General features: G+C 38.0%; 3 protein-coding genes across 24 annotated transcripts in view; 2 read left to right on the forward strand and 1 right to left on the reverse strand.

The window, feature by feature from the left end:
* Nucleotides 1-908, reverse strand: part of LOC122023701 (actin-related protein 6-like) — a 29,866-nt gene extending 28,958 nt beyond the window's left edge. For all 21 annotated transcript variants that reach the window (XR_006123192.1, XR_006123204.1, XR_006123190.1 and 18 more), the window contains exon 1: nucleotides 111-908. Coding sequence is in view for 1 of the 21 variants with exons in the window: in XM_042581973.1 (XP_042437907.1) it covers nucleotides 111-805 (695 nt within the window). In the remaining 20 variants the exon portion in view is untranslated. The remainder of the gene's footprint in view (nucleotides 1-110) is intronic.
* Nucleotides 909-13,319: 12,411 nt separating this feature from the next.
* LOC122022734 lies at nucleotides 13,320-14,108 on the forward strand. Of its 2 annotated transcripts, none has more exons than XM_042580818.1 (2): nucleotides 13,320-13,511; nucleotides 13,585-14,108. In XM_042580818.1, the coding sequence occupies exon 2, from the start codon at nucleotides 13,615-13,617 to the stop codon at nucleotides 14,050-14,052; it is 438 nt and encodes a 145-aa protein (XP_042436752.1). In that variant the 5' UTR covers nucleotides 13,320-13,511; nucleotides 13,585-13,614; the 3' UTR covers nucleotides 14,053-14,108. The 2 variants fall into 2 exon arrangements, with proteins under 2 accessions (XP_042436752.1, XP_042436753.1); XM_042580819.1 differs by having other exon boundaries at nucleotides 13,354-13,511; nucleotides 13,589-14,108.
* Nucleotides 14,109-15,010: 902 nt separating this feature from the next.
* On the forward strand, nucleotides 15,011-20,177 carry LOC122022732 (putative disease resistance protein RGA1; the record flags this gene model as incomplete). Its single annotated transcript, XM_042580817.1, has 3 exons — nucleotides 15,011-18,759; nucleotides 18,851-18,967; nucleotides 19,556-20,177. A coding segment is annotated over one exon (2,637 nt), but the record flags the coding sequence as incomplete, so codon positions are not given.
* Nucleotides 20,178-22,595: the final 2,418 nt, after the last annotated feature.

The following is a 22,595-nucleotide window of genomic DNA, read 5'->3' on the forward strand; positions in this document are numbered from 1 at the left end:
ACCATTCTGTTTTCAGCAAGAACATAATGGTTCAACACTACTGGCAAGGATATCCACGAAAAATAGGCGTTTTGATTGAATGACAAAGGGCAGCTCAATTGATAACTAACCTTGCAAGGCGGAGATCCCGTGACACATCGAGAGAGACGAAGCAGAGCTTCTCTTTGGCGTGGTCAATGATGAGGGTCTCATCCATGACGTTGACGGAGCGGTACGAGACTAACTCCTTGAGGTAGTTGGTCAGGACCTTGCCACCGAGGTCGAGGCGCTTGACCGCGTAGTTGAGCGTGAAGTTTTGGAGCACGGGGGCGGCGTGGGTGAAGGAGAAGCCGCAGTCGACCACGAGGCTGCATTGAGTCTGATGACAGTGGGAATGGCCGCGACTCGCCTCGAAGAGGTGGACGAGGGAGGGGGAATCGGCGACGCAGAGTGAGCGGAAGCCGAAATCCTCGAACACGATCTCATCGGTGACGCGCTGGACAGAAGAAGGGTTGAAGAGAGGCTCCACGAGGAGGAGCGAGGAATGGTTAGGGTCGACGCGAAGGAGGGTTCGGATCACTCTGTCCCACACCTCCCTCTGGAGCTCCGGATTGACGAGGTAGCCGCGATCGAAGGGCCGCCGGAGGGACACGGAAGTGACGTCGGTGTCGGCGGCACGGAGTTCGTCCGCCACCAGCCATTTCTTGGAGGCAGGAGACTTTCCGACGCAGTTGGGGACGATGGCCACGGGATCCCTATCTCCGCCAAACCCCGCCTTGCACAGCCCCGCCCCATTGTCGATGACCACCACGCTCCCTTTGGACATCTGATGCGATCTCGTCCGCCACTTCCTAACCGCCTTCTTCTATCTCTTCTCAGATCCGCCACATCTCGCCGCCTACCCTCGCCGTCCCACGGAAGCACGAAAATAGAAGGAGGAGACATAAATTGCCTCTGATTTTATTATTTAAAATTTTTTATTAGTAGAAAAGCATCTGATAAATCTAGGGTAACTTTGCATGCACTCCTTATTGGGAAATAAAACTTTACATGTAGTCCCTAGTGGTAAAAATCTTTATTTTCACTCCCTAGTCAAAAGACATTACCTAATTGCCCATGATACTTTTAGGTATAAAAAGTCCAAAAATCAGTATTATTCCTATTAAATTCAGTACATTAAATTAGAATCTAGTATATTTTCTATCAAATTGAATACGATCCTTTTTCACTTTAATTTGATGAAAACTATACTTGATTTTTTTTAAATGGTACTCAATTTGATGAAAAATCTACTATATTTTCTTTAAATGGTAAATGGTGCTAAATTTTTAAGTAATTATATTAAACAGGAAAAAAGTCGTGCTCAATTTAGAGAAATGATATTCATCTAGAATTTTCATCTAGAAAATTCATCTAGATAGACACATAAATGATGGGCCCACAAAAAATGAAATGGTGGGTCCCATCATTTATGTGTCTATCTAGATGAATTTTCTAGATGAAAATTCTAGATAGTATTACAACTCCTCAATTTAATAGAAAGTATACTCAATTCTAGTTTAATGTGTTGAATTTAATAGAATTATACTCATTTTTAGACTATTTGTACCGAAAAATAATCAGGGTTAATTTTGATAGAAAATATACTCAATTCTAGTATAAAGTACTAAACTCTAGTTATAAAGTATTGAATTTAACCGGAATTATACTCGTTTTAAAATTTTTTATACCTAAAACATCTGAGGGGTAATTTAGGTAACAAAATTTACATGAGGGAGTTGAAACAAGTAATACTTTGCATGTAAGGAGTGGAACAAAGTTTTTTGTGATTGGGGACTGCATGCAAAGTTGTGATTGTGATTAGGGGTTTTTCTCTAATTTACCGATAACTCTATTCAGTATTTGTATACTGTGTGCATAATGTTAAAATTATTATCGTATCTAGTACAATAAATTTTTATGCTCTGTTTACTTGGGAAAATGGAAAATAGAATTTTGAAAAAGTTTTTGCAGTAGAAAATTTTCACCGTTTACTTCATTGAAATTTTCAGATAGAAGAGAAACTTAATACATCCACAGATGATTTTGGAACCAAAATTGATCACTTCAAAATCAGACGAAAAGCCACGGATGGAGAAAAAAATGACGCATATACCCTTTTTCATTCATAAAATTACACCATATACCAAAAAAATGATGCATGTACCATTTTTTGTTTATAAAAGTACATCGCATATATCCACCTTCCTCTATTAAGATAAACAAGAATGTAACAGAAGAGATTTCTTCACCCTTTCTCTTCTCTTTCTCCGAGAATAATTTTTCATCGTAGATTTCTTTCCTTTCTTTATCCGCACGTGAGAGTAAATAGAGCATTACACACTGAGTTAGACATGTTTAATGACTCATGTAATAAGATGAGTTAAGGTATGACTTAAAAAAAAGGCTCCTCTCTCCCCTTAAAGTTGATTTTATAATTTATAATTTTTTATATAATTTAGAGATAAACGATATTCAAGATGAGTATAATCATAGTTAATACATAAACTTATATCTTTATCTACATTGCAATAAGACATGTAATAGAACAAGAGTAGTTGTTTCAATAAATTTTGAAATCAAATTCGGATGTAAAATATTTTGTTAGGTGTCTGAGATGGGCATCCTCATCTTTTGCTCAAATAATAGAATTTGTTTTTACATGGTCGGAGAGCAGCTAAGCTAGATCATGGTCAGCCATCCACTATAAGCTCGCAGCCAAGCCAGAAGTTCACAATAGACAGCCATCATGAGCTCGCTGTTGGGTTCATGGAACGTGATGAAGGATGTGCTCGCCTCAAGCGACAGTGGAGTTGAGATTTTATAGGACAAAAATATAGAAGGGATTGTTCTTGTTCGAGAATGAATGATGGGGTAACTCCTTGCCGAGTTTTCTCTGGTGGTCTTCCTTCATGAATCTGCTACTATCCTTCAACCGAGTCAGGTTTTGATGAGTTAAGCTTTAGCAAATCAGGTGACAATGAGTAGCTATTGGCAAGTCATCTACCAGCAAATCAACGAGGATCCAATAGATAGTCGGTAGTCATCAATAGTTGGTGAGTTAATATGATATCATTCTGAAATCCAACAAACAGAGAGGACTTGTCTTATCTAACAAAGATTAACACAAAGTTAGAGGGGGCCAAGGCACACCTTGGCATCCCTTCGACGCTTAAATGCTTAGTCAGAACTCAGAAAATGAATGGAGAGATGAACATAGAAAGGATCAGTAAAATAATAGTTGCTTAGTTGATTGTGTCTACCTTCAGCTATGGAAGCAAATACCTTTTATAAAGAAAGAAAGACCTAACTCTTCGTTGGCTCTTCATTGTCTAGCGCCTTTTAGCTCTGACAGCTATAACTCTTCATTATTCGATGTTCTTTAGCTTCAATGGCTATGACTCTTCATTATTTGATGTTCTTTAACTCCCACGGATATGACTTTTCATTATTTGATGTTATTTTACTCTGGTAGTTGCGACTCTTCATATGCAAGGAATGGCCATGCCCCGTACATACTGGTTTCTAGAATATCTTCAAATAATCAACTAACTTTTACATTTGTAACTGTTGTGTCGTTCTGTATTTGTAACTGATACACCCTTCCCTTTACCATTCAAGTATGTACTAGAAATCACTGCTTCAACTGCTTATCCGACATATCTTCTACAATTAATATATCTCTTGCTCTTCCGATTTGGCACACCCTTCCCTTTAGGCCTTTACCATTCCTTTACCATTCACGTCTGTACTAGAAATAATTACTTCAATTGCTTACATTAATTTACCAAAGGACATATGTAGAAATCTGAATTTATCAAAAGACATATTCTATTTTGGCATTTATCAAAGAATGCACATTTTTAAATATATTTCCTATTTTACCCTCCTGACAATTTGACTTTTTATACCGTTTTTCTTCTCCATTATGTTTCTGTCTCTTCTCTTTTTTTTTTGTATCGACATGCAAAAAAAAAAATGAATAACATTAGTCAATTTTTGAATAACATTTTAATACATTTGAATAAATAAAAATAAATAATGAATAGCATATTTGAACTCCTTGTAATTTCATAAATCCACTGGAACTAAAATGAATGTAATCAGAGTTCTCTAGGTTGATCAATGGGTTTCGGTCAAAACCCACTAATGGACCTAGAAAACTCCGATTGTACCCATTTCAGTTCCTATGGATTCCTGATGTTGCAAGGAGTTCAAATATGGTGCAAAATGAAAGAATCGTCAAAAATACCCACGTTGGGCCTGATATGGAATCATATCAGGCCCAACATGACTTTTTTTTTGCCGATTCTTTGATTTTATATATTAACATCTATGAAAAGCTGAAATAAATAATAGACACCATATTTGAACTCCTTGCAATATCATAAATTCAAAGGAACTGAAATGGGTGCAATCGGAGCTCCCTACGTCCATCAATGGGTTTCGCCACTTTGTTAGTAATTTCTAAGATCTCCTCCAACTCACTTAAAAACATAATTTTCTTTTGACGGTTAGTTACAGGCCAATATCTCAGCAACCTACTGATAATTGAAGTTGCCAGCTGAGGCTCTTTCTCTATATATTGCGTCAGATAGTAAGTCAGCTGTTGATGATAAACACCAAGTGTCTTTGATCTGTGCAGAGGTATCAGGCCCAACGTAGGTTTTTTTGTCGATTCTTTGATTTTATATATTAACATCTATGAAAAGTTGAAATAAATAATGGATACCATATTTGAACTTCTAGCAACATCATAAATCCATAAGAACTGAAATGGGTACAATCGGAGCTCTCTAGGTCCATCAGTGAGTTGTTGGTTGCTACTCGGAAAACCTAGAGGTTCCACTGTACAAAAATTTTATACAAAGGCCTGAACCTTTTTCTAGCTACCATATGTTCTTTTAAATTAAATTTTGGATCGCCTGCGGAACTTAACATGTTCGATCCAAATCACCTAAGTTATTAATTCTATTAAATATTAATTTCCATAATTGATTCCCAGTACTGACGTGGCGAGGCACATGACCTTCTTGGATATGGGAGCAACCACCACCGACTAGACAAAACCTTTTAAGGAAAGCTAATATTTAATTTCCTAAAATAACTTTAGGTTAACCGAAAGTAACAATCAAATCACAAGGGAAAAAAAACATAAGAACACTACATCGAAAATAAATTCGAAATACTAGAATCGTAAGCCTCTTGTATTTGGTATTTTATTTCCAAAAATAACTAGTATGATGCGGAAAGGAAAAATACTAGTTATACCTTTTAGAAAAACCTCTTGATCTTCTACCGTATTCCTCTTCTAACCTCGGACGTTGTGTGGGCAACGATCTTCCAAGATGAGAACCACCAAGGCACCTTCTTCTCCTTTCTTCAAGTTTCGGCCAAGCACAAAGCTTCCAAAAGATGAAGATCTTTTTCCACCAACCAAGCTCCAAGGGATGCAAGCTTTCTCTCCTTCTTCTCCAAGCTAAAATCCGGCCACCACTTGATCTCCAAGGAGGATGAGAGGTTCGGCCACAAGGATGGAGAGAAGAGAAAGGGAAGTGGCCGGCCACACCAAGGAAGAAAAGAGGGAGAAAATAGAATAGAGTCGTTAGCCATGAAGGCACCTCTACCCTCTCTTTTATAATCCTTGGTCTTGGCAAATAAGGAAATTTAATTAAAATTTTCCTTAATTCTTTTGCCATGAAAAGAAAAATTATTTTAATTAAAACAATTTTCTTCTTTTAAAAACAATGGCCGGCCAAAATTATTTCCCCAAAATAAGGAGAGTTTTAATTAAAACAAAAAATTAAAACTTCCTAATTTGTTTTCAGAAATTTTAAAAATAAAATTTTTCTTCAAAAATCCCTTCATGGTTGATAAAAAGAAATTTCTATAATTTTATTTTTCAACATGTGAATAATTTACAAAGAGAAAAAATAAAATATCTTTCCAATCTACAAATAAGGAAAGAGATCAAATCTCTTTCTTTAATCTTTTATAGATCCTTTTAAAAGAGATATTTTAATTTTAATTCTCTCCAATAAATTAAATCTTCCACATAAGAAAAATTAAAATTAAAATTCTTTTTAATTTAATGGGGGCCGGCCACCTAAGCTTGGGTTCAAGCTAGGGTCGGCCACCCATGAACCAAGGCTTGGCCGGCCCTAGCTTGAACCACAAGCTAGCTTGATCGGCCCCTATATCATGGATACGAAGGTGGGTATAGGTGGGTATAGTACTCTATAAATAAGAGGCTACGATAGGGACCGAGAGGAGGAATTGGTTTTGGTCTCCCGATAAAATTAAGTATCCCGTGTTCGCCCCGAACACACAACTTAATTTTATCAATAATAATTCATTCCACTAGAGAACTATTATTGAACTACCGCACCAATCCCAAATTACATTTTTGGGCTCCTTCTTATTATGAGTGTGTTAGTCTCCCTGTGTTTAAGATAACAAATGTCCACTAATTAAGTAAGTTACTGACAACTCACTTAATTAATATATAGCTCCAAGAGTAGTACCACTCAACTTCATCGTCATGTCGGACTAAGTCCACCTGCAGGGTTTAACATGACAATCCTTATGAGCTCCTCTTGGGGACATTCTCAACCTAGATTACTAGGACACAGTTTCCTTCTATAATCAACAACACACACTATAAGTGATATCATTTCCCAACTTATCGGGCTTATTGATTTATCGAACTAAATCTCACCCATTGATAAATTAAAGAAATAAATATCAAATATATGTGCTTGTTATTATATTAGGATTAAGAGCACACACTTCCATAATAACTGAGGTTTTTGTTCCTTTATAAAGTCAGTATAAAAGAAACGACCTCTAATGGTCCTACTCAATACACTCTAAGTGTACTAGTGTAATTATATAGTTAAGATAAACTAATACCTAATTACACTACGACCTTCCAATGGTTTGTTCCTTTCTATTTTGGTCGTGAGCTACTGTTTATAATTTATAAGGTACTGATAACATGATCCTCTGTGTGTGACACCACACACCATGTTATCTACAATATAAATTAATTGAACAATTACATTTATCATAAATGTAGACATTTGACCAATGTGATTCTTATTTCTAGATAAATGTTTATACCAAAAGCTAGGCTTTTAGTATACATCCTAACAATCTCCCACTTATACTAAAAGACTAAACTGCTATATCTGCTGCCATACATCTGATTCTCAACCCTTCAACATGCTCATCAAAAGCTCTTGCCTTAAGGGCCTTAGTGAAAAGATCTATAGGTCATCATCTGATGCAATCTAGGCAGCAACAACTTCTCCTCGTTTATACGATTTCTCGTATTGGGTGGTACTTGCGCTCTATTGTGTTTACTTGCCTTATAGACTCATGGTTTCTTCGAGTTTGCTACTGCACCACTATTATTACAATAAATTGTAATAATCTTTGGACAAACCAGAAATCATATCTAAGTCTATCTTGAGGTTATTGAGTCATTCAGCTTTTATGACTACCTCAGAGGCTTTCCATATACTCAGCTTCTATGGTGGAGTCCAGAAAAACACCTATGCTTATCACTCTTCCATAGTTATGACTTTACCTCCTAAAGTAAACACAAAACCCCGAGGTTGACTTACTATTGTCCCCATCTGATTGGAAATCCGGATCCATGTAACCCACAGGGAGCAAATCATCTGACTGATAAACTTAGCATATTATCTTTAGTCCTTCTAAAGTACTTCAACATATGCTTTTACAGCAGTCCAATGTCCCTGTCCAGGGTTACTTTGATATCTGCTGACCATGCCCACGGCAAAATAGATATCCGATTTCGTGCTTAGCATACATTAGGCTTCCTACAGCCAAAGCATAAGGAACTACCTACATGCCCTTTATCTCCTTTGATATCTTCGGAGATATCTCTTTAGATAAAGCCACTCCATGTCTAAAAGGTAGAAAAACCTTTCTTGGATTTTTGCATGCTAAAACGAGCTCATTATATGAAGCTTAGCACAACATTCTTTTCCTTGTGATCCTTGATCCCAAGAATATGTGTTCACTCTCCTAAGTCCTTCATAACAAATTGCTTGGACAACCATACTCTTACTTCTGATAACACCTTGATATTGTTTCCAACTATCAAAAATGTGATCTACGTATAGTACAAGAAATACCACCACGTTTCCATCACACTTCTTGTATACACAAGACTTATCCGGTAACTAAATCCATAAGACTGGATTACTTCATTAAACCGGATGAACCAAGACTTTGAAGCTTTACTTCAGTCCATAGACCGATTGAGCTTTCATACTAGATGTTCTTTGCCCTTTGCAATGAACCTCTGGTTGCTTTATATGGATGCATTCTTCAAGACTTCCATAAAGGAAAGCTGTCTTGACATCCATTTACCTAATCTCATAGTCTATATAAGTAGCAATAGATAAAAGAATCCGGATAGACTTAAGCATGACTACCGATAAAAGGTTTCCCTTTTTCAACAAGCCTTGCTTTGAAAGTTTCCACTTTCCCATCTATCCCTTTTTTCTATTGTAGACTTATTTTCACCTAATGGCTTTTACACCATTTGGTGATTCTATAAGCTCCCAGAATCTATTACAATACATATATTCTAATTCTGTATTTATTGCTCTTTGCTGCATCTTTATCTTGGAGTGTTTCATCATATGTCCGGGATCAGGCTCATGTTCATTTGGGATCAAGTCCAAAAGACTCTCCCAAAACATGAATCTTTTAGGTTGTTTGACAACCTTCCCACTATGATTAGGCACTGTCTATAATTATGTATCAATTGTGATACGTGTTGCAGTTTCTTGTGATATTACATCTTGTACAGTTGGTACTAGATTAGACGTGTCCTTTATTAAGAACAAATTTACTTATGGGTTTGTGATTCATTAAATAGTCCTCTTCTAAAAATTCAGTCATTGATGCTAACAATGACCTTCTGATTTTTAAGACTATAAACCTACTTTCGTTTCTCTAGGATAACCCACAAACAAGTGAATTCTTATCCAACTTATCATTGTCTCTCTTTAGCATATGTGCTGGACTACCCGAATTCGAATATGCTTCAAAATAGGCTTACGCCTATTCAGCAATTCTATATGAGTACAGAGTTCTGACTTTGGAAGGTACTATGTTCACTTTTTTTTTCAGAGTATATCCTTAAAACGAACTTGATAATTTTCTGAATAACTCATTATCAATCTAATTATTTCCATAAGAGTCCTATACCTTCTTTCTACTACACCAATCTGTTGGGGTGTACCAGGTGCAGTTAGTTGGGATTGAATCCCTACTTTTGATAAGTGACTCCTAAATTGTCTCAAAAGGTACTTACCACTACGATCTTACCATAGTGACTTGATACTTTTACTTTAACGTTTCTCCGCATCAGCCTTGTACTAGTGTACTAGTGACTCTAATGGTCTTACTCAATACACTCTAAGTGTTCTAGTGTAATTATATAGTTAAGATAAACTAATACTTAATTACACTACGACCTTCCAATGGTTTGTTCCTTTCCATTTTGGTCGTGAGCTACTGTTTATAATTTATAAGGTACTGATAACATGATCCTCTGTGTGTGACACCACACACCATGTTATCTACAATATAAATTAATTGAACAATTACATTTATCATAAATGTAGACATTTGACCAATGTGATTCTTATTTCTAGATAAATGTTTATACCAAAAGCTAGGCTTTTAGTATACATCCTAACATGAGTTTCGGTCAAAACCCACTGATGGATCTAGAGAGCTCCGATTGCACCCATTTCAATTCCTATAGATTTATGATGTTGCAAGGAGTTCAAATATCGTGTCCATTATTTATTTCGACTTTTCATAGATGTTAATATATAAAATCAAAGAATCGATAAAAAAAAGTCCACGTTGGGCCTGATATCATTCCATATCAGGCCCAAGTTGGCCCTGATATGATTTCATATCAGGCCCACGTTGGGCCTGATATGATTTCATATCAGGCCCACGTTGGGCCTGATATGAGTCCATATCAGACCCAACGTGAGTTTTTTTGCCGATCCTTTGATTTTATATATTAACATCTATGAAAAACCGAAATAAATAATGGACATCATATTTGAACTTCTTGCAACATCAGAAATTCATAGGAATTGAAATGGGTGCAATCAGAGCTCTATAGGTCCATCAGTGGGTTTCAGTCAAAACCCATTGATGGACCTAGAGAGCTCCGATTACACCCATTTCAGTTCCTATGGATTTTTTATGTTGCAAGGAGTTCAAATATGATGTCTATTATTTATTTCGACTTTTCATAGATGTTAGGCCCAACTTGGACCTAATATGAAATCACATCATACCTAATATGATATGAAATCATTTCAGTTCCTATAGATTTGTTGCTCTGGAACTTGTGATCTTGGCATGGTCTAATTGCCCCTCACACACCTGGTGAGCTAACATCAGGTTGCAGAGTCCACTCAACAACTTTTCTCTCATGTTGAACTATGAAATTATAAGTTGTCCTCAATCCCATGTTAATTACCTTGTTTGTTCAGTTTGTTTGCTAGAATTGTACGTTTTTTTTAGCTTGGGAGGTGGGACTATTCAAGTTCATAATATTCAAGTGCTAGGTGGCTGCTGATATCATTCCATATCAGGCCCAACGTGGACTTTTTTACCAATTCTTTGATTTTATATATTAATATCTATGAAAAGTCGAAATAAATAATGGACATCATATTTGAACTCCTTGTAACATCAGAAATCCATAGGAACTGAAATTGGTGCAATCGGAGCTCTCTAGGTCCATTAGTGGGTTTTGACCGAAATCCACTAATGAACCTAGAGAGCTCCGATTGCACCCATTTCAGTTCCTATGGATTTCTGATGTTGCAAGGAGTTCAAATATGGTGTCTATTATTTATTTTCAGCTTTTCATAGATGTTAATATATAAAATCAAATAATTGGCAAAAAAAGTCATGTTGTGCCTGATATCATTCCATATCAGGCCCACGTCGGGCCTAATTTGATTCCATATCAGGCCCAACGTGGGCGTTTTTAATGATTATTTCATTTTGCATGTTAACATCTATGAAAAGCTAAAATCAATAATGGACATCATATTTGAACTCCTTGCAGCATCAGAAATCCATAGGAACTGAAATGGATGCAATCGAAGCTCTCTAAGTCCATCAGTGGGTTTTGACCGAAACCCACTGATCGACCTTGAGAACTCTGATTACATTCATTTTAGTTCCAGTGAATTTCTGAAATTGCAAGGAGTTCAAATATGTTATTCATTGTTTATTTTTACTTCTTCAAATGTATTAAAATGTTATTCAAAAAGTGGCTAATGTTATTCATTTTTTTTCTGCATGTCGATACAAAAAAAGAGAAGAGAGAGAAGAGAAAGAAACATAATGGAGAAAAGAAAAGTGGTATAAAAAGTCAAATTGCGAGGAGGATAAAATAGAAAATGTACTTAAAAATATGTGTTCTTTGATAAATACTAAAGTAAAGTACATCTTTTGATAAATTCAAATATTTATTTATGCCCTTTGATAAATTACCGTTGTTGCTTATTTGACATATCTTCCATAATTAATATGTACTTGAATAAATTCTCATACTTCATACTAGTCTACTTCTGAGCTCGACAGGAATGCCGAGCCCTTTATCAAGTAAGCTAAATGACCCTGAATATGGTTGCATTCCTTGCAAACATTCCGACTTAAATTTGACTTCTATCTTCTTAGACTCAGCCGACTCCAACCTCTTTTAACTAGTTGAAAAGGTGTATAATCCACTTTGACTAAGTCAAGGGATTTTCACCTAGAGTCTAGTTGACCAAGTCAATATTATTAATCTCTCCAAATCTAGTCGAAGGATATAAACTGACTAATTAGACAATTAAATAAAAAAACATGCTCAAAAATCAACAATCCAATAGAAACAAAAAAAGGTACACTATTTATAAGAATTCAATAGGATCTAGATATGGAAAAGCTTGGGTGGTGATTGACAATACACTTATGTGCTCGTAACCATGTTATCTATATCTATTAATAACAAGAAGTTGTACTTACATGTGGTGTTGCTAGGAAGTTATAAAATTTTCCTCGCCCATTTGATATGATTCGTGTATCATTTAATTAATTTCCTTGGGATGGTCTAGTGGCTAGCGCATGAAATATTGCCACCTTGAGGTCTGAGGTTCAAATCTTAACAAAACGCGTGCATACTTTCCCAAGTGTCCTTGTAGTGTACGTGTATGCTTCTCAAAACACGTGCATACTTTCCCAAGTGTCCTACGAAAGAACAAGTCAGAAAAAGTGTCTCTGACACATTTCTTTAATAGGACATGTAAATATCTGATATGACAGTTAGAATCTTCCCAAGTATGATTTGTCTGCTGGGAATGCTCTGTTGTCAGCGGTACTAACTCCCTAAAAGATGTGATGAGATATACAGGGGGTCTCACTGTAGGTCGAGCGGAAGCCGCTCGGCCGGGACTCCCCACTCGATCACTCGGAGCTATTCGTATCCCGGTGGTCTATCTACCAATAGATTGCCCTTCACCCCGCTGGTCAAGTGATCGGGTCGGAATAGCCTCTGTACGGTGCCCCTATCTGTGAACCTCTACCTTTCTTCTCTTGGCCATTCGGCTGGACAAGCAGCCCGATCGGACAAGCCTCTGGGCGGCTTCTTGGCCATGACCTTCTCCTTAAAAGTAGACGCCCATATCCGCTCAGCCCACTGAGGCTCGTTCGGCCTAAGTCGGCCGCTCAGCACATCCATGCCCTTGACTCTTGACTTTGACCTCTACGCCGACCGTTCTTCCCACCTCAGATCCGTCCTTAGTGGATCCTCTTTTATCATAGTATCAGGGAGCTTTTAGATCATGCTCGGATTAGATCGGATTCAAATTAACCCGAATAGATCTATAGGATTTTTTTTAGGATTAAATTAAATTTTATTTAAAATATTTTTTTATATCAAAGAATAATGATTAATAAAATAATGATGAAATATTAAAAAAAAATTATATAAAAATAATAAATTTTTTAATTGAATTATTCCGATTAGTCGTGATTATTTAGCTTTGGATTTAAAAATTTTAGATTGCGTTCGAATTGGAATTCAGTTTGAGAATTTTTTATAAAATTTTTATTACAATTTTATCCGAATTTATCGGAACCATTCGAATTGACAACCTAATGGCAAAAGATGGAGGAGTGCATGCCATATATGGATTATTTTGCTCCAATAATTGTAGCTTCCTCTTCGCTTCCTCTCCAATTGTACGATTAACAACAGCCACTGCAAGACAAATACAATTTGTGTGGTGAACAAAGTTTCTTGACTTGTGAGGCTTTTCTCAGTACTCTCCTCTCCCCTTCCTCTCCCCTTCCTCTCCAATAATTAAACCATCAACAGCCAGTGTAGGACGAATACAATTTGTGGTGTGGAGAAAGTATCTTGACTTGTAAGTGAGATTTTCCTCTCCATTCTTTTCTCAATACGCTTTGTTTGTAAACTTGTCTTCTTTGTTTCCCAAGGAAGAAGGAAGCATCAAACAACTAGAAATCATGATTGGATGGTTCCCGCTGACAGCCTTGGGATGGCTCGCGGAGAGCATCATGGTTGCCTTTGTCGGGAAGGCCGTCGATCGCGCTGTTCAACAGTTCGGTGAGCAGCATGGAGTTGAAGATGACCTCGAGAAGCTGAAGGATTCTCTCGATCACGCTAGGTTCACCATCAGCACCATCGAGCGCTTACGGATCAAAGATGAAGGCCTGCAGAAGAGATTGAAGGAGTTGCTGATACGCCTCAAGAATGCTGCTTATGATGCTGATGACTTATTGGATGAATTCCAATACAGAATTCTGAAGCAGCAGATCGAGCAACAAGGAGATGAGGCTGGTAATCGAGCATCGTCTTCCTCCTACTCTACTCCCCCTCCAAGCAAAAGGACAAAAACATCATTTTCTAGTATTAGTACCAGTGGTATTTGTTGTTTCCGGTAAATTCCGGAGTATGCAAACTGATCGTCGAGGCTAGTGTTCGACACTATCTCCGTAAACGATATTGCTCCGCTACGGTGCTTAACGGATTGTTGCAATTCGTTCCCAAGATACAACGACGACAATCGTCTCGGAATCGTAGCACTCCGACTTCCGAGACCAGCGAACTTTCTCGTAGGCTTCTTGGACTCTTGAATGCACAAGATGAGTGAGTGAATACTTGAGGAAGAGAAGATTAAGTTGAGTGATTTGATTCCAATCTGGAGGGTTCTATTTATACAGAAGGAAGAGGCTTTAGGGAGGGGTGTGACCTTTGGGTGGATTAATCTGGGCCGTCCGGACTGAAGAGTTATAACCCTTCACATAACCCCTTTAATCTCATCCATCAGATCTAAGAGTTGTGACCCTCAGATCTATCAGCCATCGGATCTGGATCCATTGATCCGATGCTTCAGATCATGTCTCATCCCAAGCCGTCAGATCGTGACTCATTGTGATCCAACGCTCTAGATCGCATCACAAGCGATCCACCATACTTCTTTGATCAACGTTGATCAACGGCTGCCATCCGTTCGCAAAGTGCGTCTACAAAGCGCCCATTGCGCACGTGGCGGGTGGCGGGCTCACAGGTGCGAGCACCTGCTCGCCCCTGAGCAGAGAGTACCTGGTACTTTTCTGAGTTAACTCCAATAACTCAACATCATTAATAAGTAAGGAATGCACATCGGAAATTTCTGATGTGGGACTATTCTCCCTTGCATTTCCTTAATGAATAACCAACGTTATTTTGGGCCGACTTTGAACATTAATTTCTCATTCACCCTTAATCGATTTTGAGCAAATTAATAGTCTAAATCTATCTACGCGAAACGTAGATTTCAATTTTGAAGTCAATTACGACTTTCAACAATTGATGGCTTCCGATTTTTCCTCCTCAAAATCGTATTGGTCCATTTAGGCCCCAATATCCAACAGTATTTTCAGGAAAGGAGATGATGATGATGATGATGTGCAGAGAATCAGGAAAATAAAGGGGAGGCTAGATGACTACTCAGCTGCTCTCGAGGAAATTTACAGTTCGCTAGGCGCAGAAGATGATAGAGGAAAGAAACAATTAGTGTCCTCAACGAGCCGGCAAACGAGCTCCTTTTCGACTGAACCTCAATTGTTTGGCAGAGACAAAGAGCTGCAAGAACTCAAGGATTTGTTGTTCAAACCAGCAGTTGCATCTGAATTTGGCCAAAGTGGAGTTGCTGTTTTATCTATTTATGGTATGGGAGGGATTGGGAAGACCACTCTGGCTCAGGAAGTGTTCAATGACAGTAGCGTGAAAAAATACTTTAAGCTCAGAATTTGGGTCTGTGTTTCTGAAAATTTCTGCACAGATAGGCTGACCAGAGAGATTATAGAGTATGCAACCAAGAAGAAGTGTGATCTCACGAATTTCGCTGCTCTTCAAGTGGCTCTCAAAGAGAAGATCACGCCAAAGAGATTTCTTCTTGTATTGGACGATGTGTGGAACGAGGACAGGCACAAATGGGAGAGCCTCTGTGCACCATTGAGGTCTGGAAAGCCCGGTAGCAAGATATTGGTAACGACTCGCTCTAGGAAGATTGCTAAAATGGTTGGTGATGTGGATGCCATTCATCTGCAAGGTCTGGATGAGGAGAGCTTCTGGGAATTTTTCAAGAAATGTGCATTTGGTTGTTCAAATAGTGGATTTCATCATCCTCATATGGAAGCCATGGCGAAGAAGATGACTTGCAAGCTCAAGGGATTGCCGCTTGCAGCAAAGACTCTAGGAGGGTTGTTGAGCATGAAATTGGATGAGCAATACTGGGAAAGCATTTTAGATAGTGAAATATGGCAGCTTCCCCAAGAAGAAAATGGGATTATGCCAGTGCTACAACTGAGCTATCAAAATCTCCCTCCTCATCTTAAGCAATGCTTTGCATTTTGCTCCTTGTTTCCTAAAGATTATAAGTTTTCTGAATCTGAGTTGATCGGTATTTGGATAGCAGAAGGATTTATAGTGCCTCGAGGAAGTACCAGAATGGAGGAGCTAGGAAGCAACTACTTTCATGAGTTAGTTAACAGGTCATTCATTCAAAAGTCGAAGGATAGAGAATTTATAATGCATGACCTCATTCATGATCTTGCAGAACTCGTATCTTTAGGCGAGTCTTACAGGATTGAAAAAGGCAAGTCCCATAATATTCCTAGCACCATTCGTCAACTTTCAATTTACATAGAGGAAGAAGGTATTGAGACTAGACTTTTAACAGAATTCTCTCATTGCGATAAATTACGGACTTTGTTGTTAGAGAGATTCGCTAGCATGAGTTTTAATTTTGATTGCAGTGTTTTGGAAAGATTTAAAAATATTCATGTGCTTGTCTTGAAGTGGTGTTCTTTGAAAGAACTACCTGATAGTATTGGCAAGTTGATACATCTCCGTTATCTTGACTTATCCAACAATGAAGGCATTCGATGGTTGCCTGAGTCATTATGCGACTTGTACAATCTGCAGACATTGATATTAAGATATTGTTTTAACTTAAAATGTCTCCCGCATGGCATGATGAAGTTGATCAACTTGAGGAACCTTTATGGAGTTGATATGTTTATTCCCGAGATAACAGAGATCGGAAAGCTTACTTCTCTTCAAAATTTGCATGCTTTCAAAGTGACAAAGGATAATGGACACAAACTTGTTGAATTAAAAGGTTTGAACCAACTCCGGGGATTTCTATGTATAACAAATCTTGAGAATGTGGAGAACAAGGATGAAGCACATATTGCTAGTTTGAAGAGTAAAGAACACCTCGATGAGTTGGTGCTAGAATGGACATCTCTGCAAGAATCTGATTCAGACGTTAATTTGCACATCTCAGAGCAGGTGCTTGAAGGTCTCCAGCCGCATCACAACCTACAAAGGCTAACAATCAGAGGATACAACGGTGCTAGACCTCCCAATTGGCTACATGAACAAGTATATTCTAGATTGGAATCTCTCCGTCTTGAAAATTATAAAAGGTGGAACGATCTATCAGCTATTGGGCAATTATCACAGTTAAAGTCCCTCTCCCTTGTGCGAATTCCAGTCCAGACCAAAAATATACACAAATTGTTCGATCCAAAAATCTGCAAGTTCTTCTCCCAACTAGAAAATTTGGTACTAGAGGGTATTACCATGTTGGAGGATCTCCCAAATCTTGGACAACTTCCATGTCTTACGTATATTTGCATTCAGAGTTTGCTGGGAGTGAAGAAAATAGGTGATAAATTCTTTGCCATGACAGAGGAAGGCAGTTGCTTTCCTAGACTACGTACTCTCCGTTTCACAGAAATGCCGGCATGGGAAGAGTTCTATGGCTCCGATGATAGAAATCTATTTCCTTGTTTGGAGTATCTTCATATTTCAAAGTGCCAAAAGCTGAAGATGTTACCTCCCCTTCCTCCTTCAATACGAAGCCTAGACTTAAATGACGTTGGGCTGGTAGATTGTCCAAGATTCTGGAAAGCAATTGATGAATGTAGCAGTACAACTAATTCTGCATCTCTTACGTCTTTGTCCATTCAGAATTGCCAAATTTGACAAGTCTAGAACCAGTGTTACTACCACACCATCTTCTGCAGATTGATATACAAAAATGTGAACAATTGTTGTGGGTGCCCGTCAAAAGGTTGAAAGAACTCACCTCTTTATGGTCATTGTCAATAAAAGATTGCCCGAAGCTCATGAGCAAGACACCAGATAAATACATTGATTTCCAACTCCCGCCATCAATTACAGACCTATGTTTTTCTGATTGTGGAAATCTTTTCAAATCACTGCCTGGCTGCCTGCATAACCTTACCTCGTTGACTTCCTTGTCGATAAGCAAATGTCCCAATCTAGTTTCTTTGCCAGTAGAACCATCGCTTAGATTGACTCATCTAGAAATCCAGAATTGCAATGAGTTGAGATCAGTAGAAGGGCTACCAATAAAAAATCTGGAGGTCTTGAAGATTAAAGGATGTCCTAAGCTTCTACTTCCACAAACAGAGAAATTGCCAGTGTTGGAGCTAGAGATTGATGACACAGCGTTTATGAAACAACCTCTCATAAAAAATTCATTATCATCTGTCTTTGGACTTACAATCTCATCCTCTCGTGAAGCGGTGATGTTTGAGGGGGAAGATCAGGAGTCACTGCAAAGCTTGACATCTCTCCATGTCTTTAATTTCTCTGATTGCAAGAATCTACAATCCCTGCCAGCAAAATTGTACACGCTTAAGTCCCTTCAGTTTTTGGTGATATATAATTGCCCACAAATTCAGTCTTTGCCAGAGAAGGGGTTACCTCCTTCCCTTGCACATATAAATTTTAAAGGTTGTGATCAAGCATTGGAGCAGCAGTTGGTAAGACACTTGGCGGAGATTAAGAAGTCCTGACTTATTCCGACATCATTGAGACACTTTGTGGAAGTAAAATCACTATAATATTTATTTTCTTCAGTAGAGTAATTATACATTTGCAATTCATTGGTTTCGCCGCCCAATACTTTGCTTCAAGAAATTAGTGCCTAGAGAAATAATACTGAGATAGTGATCCATATTAAAAGCTAAAAGGAGATTGATCTTTCAGCACGTATTCGATAGCAACGTTTATTTCTGCTATCAGAGTTGTCAAATCTTCAGATGCTATTTTAACAAACTTCTACAAGTGTAATTTGTTTTTGCTTGTATTCTGAAATGATTCAATTTTTTTTCCCCTTTGACAAAGTAACTCATTTTTTCTATCTGGTTGTTAATGCAGCGACAATTAGGAGCTAGAATGGATGTAAAATAATAACCAAAGCCAACCAGCTATAAATACCGGAGCTCTCTATGAAGTACATGCGCCATCTTTCAACATAGTAATGCGAATCAGCAGGTATCATCGTCATTTCCTCTTGTTTTGTATTTTCTTGTCTTCTATTTTCTTGTCTTGTATTTTAGAATAAACTTGTGAATGCTGACTGATCAAATAGTTGTTGTAATTCAAAATATTATAAGCTTATTGTTTGAATGCTGTAGTTCTTTCAAAAAAAAAAAAATTTATGTTTACAGATTTTGACACCTAGTTTGAGTGCACATATTGCTTTGGAGAAAATGTTTGAAGTAAATACCAAATATGCATCGAACTTTGAGAATTTAGGGGCAGAGCATGATGCATGACTAACTTACTATCCCAGTCTTAGTTGTCGTAATTTTTGAATCAGAAATTAGAATGAGATAGTAATTTGTTTAATCGAAATTTATTAAAGGATGGAATTCGTAACCGGCCAAATTTTAAATCCAAAAGATATCATTTAGGGTGTTCTGAGCATCTTTTTTATTATTTTTTATAATTTATCATTTTTATATTAAGGATATTTTTGATATTTTATTTTATAAATTAGATTTTTGGATCTATATAAACCTTCTGTTTAGATTTTTTGAAGATTATAATTTGTTATCAAATAAAACTGATAAAATCTAGATCTTCATTTGTCAATTTCTCTTTTGTTCTCTACGAGAGGAGGGGCAGATGCGATCTTCAAGAACATGAGAGGACGATAGGGTTGGCAATGTCGAGGGGCACGGAGGCTGAAAGACAATCAAAGGGTCGGCACTGTTGGGATTGCTGATTGAGAAGGAGATGTAAACTGCAGAACCAAAAACATGGCTGCTCGTCGAGAGGAGATCCTCTGTACCATTTTTTGTTGTTAGAGGATCTCCCTTTACATGTATTGGTGGAAATAGATGGTCTCCATCTATTTTACGAATGGAAATCATCCATCTCCATCAATACATATAAAGGGAGCATCCTCTCAACCGAATTTGAACTGCCATCGCTCTTCGATCCTCCGATCTGAACCAACAGAACCATTTGAGGCGGCAACAAAATCATTGAGGACAATAGAATCAACGAGGCCAGGTGGCCGGGGAGAGAAATGAAACGGGAACTGTCATCTTCGAATTTGAAATTCTCAAAACGCTAGCAATGGTGAGTGAGTCTCACTCAAACAGTATGTATTTAGTTGTATGAAGCTCTTGTAAGACATCTTTTTAGACAGATTGTACTTTCATTTCTAAAACTGTCTATGAAGATTGTACGGTGTTCTTCCGCTACAATCAATATGTATCTCCACTTTCTCAATTTTTAAAACAAAAGTCAAAACTAAGTTGGTTTTTGAAGTTTGAAAAAATTAAGCAATTAAAAAAACATAAGAAGGAAAATCCAGTACTCCATGATATGCAACCGAAAAAAAAATTTAATATGAAAAATATAATATTTAAAATAACTCATCTATGAAATATAATTGTCCTAATTAGAATTGTTCTTTTATTACTAGCTAAGATAACAATTTTCTAAGTCAAGTATAAATTTTATAGTAAGTGACTATTGGAATAGAAAATGATACCATTCATCCTAAACGGTTTAGTATCATCGACCCCATACTAGATACTGATAGGTAAACAAGAGAGATATTTTACCCTAGCGCAACGGTCATTTACATGAGGAAGGTCAAACAATCAATGAGACAATTTGTATCCGTTGAAAATTGATCCAAAACCTATTAGAACAACCATCCATATACGTGGGCACCAACTGTACCAATCCGTGGGACTCGAAGTGAATGACTATGAAGTTAGATTTATTAATTGAGTTTAGATTAATTAATTATGGTTTAATTATTAAAATTATTTAATTAAGATTAAAATTTAATTGTTTAAATTAGAGTTATCGACTAAAGAGGGACTAGTGATACCATTAGATTCTATATACTCCCATGGCCACAAATACTAAATTGGATAAAGACATTGAGGGGAAAGAAGTTGACTCCAAGGTGTATCGTAGTGCTATAGGAAGTCTTCTCTATCTCACGGCTAGTAGACCCGATATACTTTTCGCCGTAGATATATGTGCTAGGTATCAATCTTGTGCCAAGGAGTCACATTTGAGTGCCGTTAAGCGAATTTATTCGTTATCTCAAGGGGACTTAAAATGTTGGTCTTTGGTATCCTAGAACCGAAACTTTTGACCTAGTGGGCTATACCGATTTCGATTATGCCGGATGCAAATTGGATCGCAAAAGTACTAGTGGTAGTTGTCAATTTCTAGGGTCCTCTTTGGTAAGTTGGTCAAGTAGAAAATAACATTGTGTAGCTTTCTCCACAACCGAAGCGGAATATATTGTCATGGGAGAGTGTGTATCACAATTATTGTGGATGACTCATACTCTAGAGGACTATAAATGTAAAATACCGAAAATAGGCGAATATTAATAAGGGAATTTTCCGAAATTTTTGGAAATTTTTCGGGAATTTTTCGGAGCTCGTACGGATGAGTTGACGGGGATAAAAATGGGGTCCGGAAAAGCCTGTTTAGGCTATCCCATTTAAGTGAGGAAAAGTTTATATATTTAATTCTTTTTCTTTTTCCTTATTTTTATTTCGCGTTTCTTTTTCCTCTCCCGCGAGCCGTGCCGAGCCTCTCCTTCCCGACGCCGTCTCCTCCTGCCCTAACTGCTCAAGGCAGTTCTTCTCTTCTCCTCTCACGCCGAGGCCTTTTTCCCTCTGCCCCTTTCCAGCGCCGCCGACCCGAGTAGCACCGACTGCTACCCTTTTTCCCTAGCCGACGCCACCACAGCGATGCCGTCTGTGCCTAAATCCCTTCTGCCGCCGGCGACGAGAGCCACCGCCGACCCCCTGTCGCCCTAGCCGTGGAGATACCGAGCACTGGCCGCCTAGTTGAGCAACACTGCCGCCGATCGAAGCCTCTCTTCATCTTCCTCCTCAGCCTAGCATCGGCTGCTGTCCCTCTCTGCCCTAACGTTGTGATCCTTACCCTCTCCACTGCACAGTGCCGACGCCGACCCACCTTCACTGGCCACCAGGTTCAGCCGTGCCCTAGGTCTTTCACTGGGCCGCCTCTGCTCGGGTGGTTTCCGGCTAGGAGCAAGAAGGGTCAAGTCTTAGTTCTTCCTGCTTGGTCCGATTGTTTACAGTAAGGTAAAAGATTAGGTGGTCAGGTGGATTGTGGTTTGATTTGTGATTCCATTTATTGAACTCAACATGATCTCAGTGGGAAGGATTTCAGCAGGGGGATTCGGTTCCGTGGGGACTTTGTTTGGTTCTGGCAGCACTCCAGTGAGCAGCTCCCCTTGTTCCAGCATCAAGAGGGGCTGTGAATTGAGGTATCGTGTAAATTTTGATACATGATGAATTAGGTTTATGTATAGAATTGGATTGGTATTGAATTTAATCCATTGCTTGTTTTGTTACATGGGATCAATTCCATTTCTAAGGAAGGATAAGGTTATTAAATAGATTTGGAGATTTTTATTTAGCTATATAGCTAAATACATTATCTGTTTGATAACACAGGACTTTGACGCGAGACGAGTATCTCGGAGTCAGGACTGGACCATTTTATCGGAGGCGGGTACTTTTGACTTATGTTATTTGATATACATAGTAGTGAATTTAACAAGTTGCATTAATTATGTCCTTTATTTGTTTCGGTTAGTCACTAC

Source organism: Zingiber officinale, chromosome 9B (genome assembly GCF_018446385.1).
Source record: "Zingiber officinale cultivar Zhangliang chromosome 9B, Zo_v1.1, whole genome shotgun sequence".
Classification (NCBI taxonomy): Eukaryota; Viridiplantae; Streptophyta; class Magnoliopsida; order Zingiberales; family Zingiberaceae; genus Zingiber; species Zingiber officinale.

Coding starts and splice junctions, on each gene's coding strand:
- LOC122022734 (XM_042580818.1), top strand. CDS start 13,615: ATGATTGGATGGTTCCCGCTGACAGCCTTGGGATGGCTCGCGGAGAGC.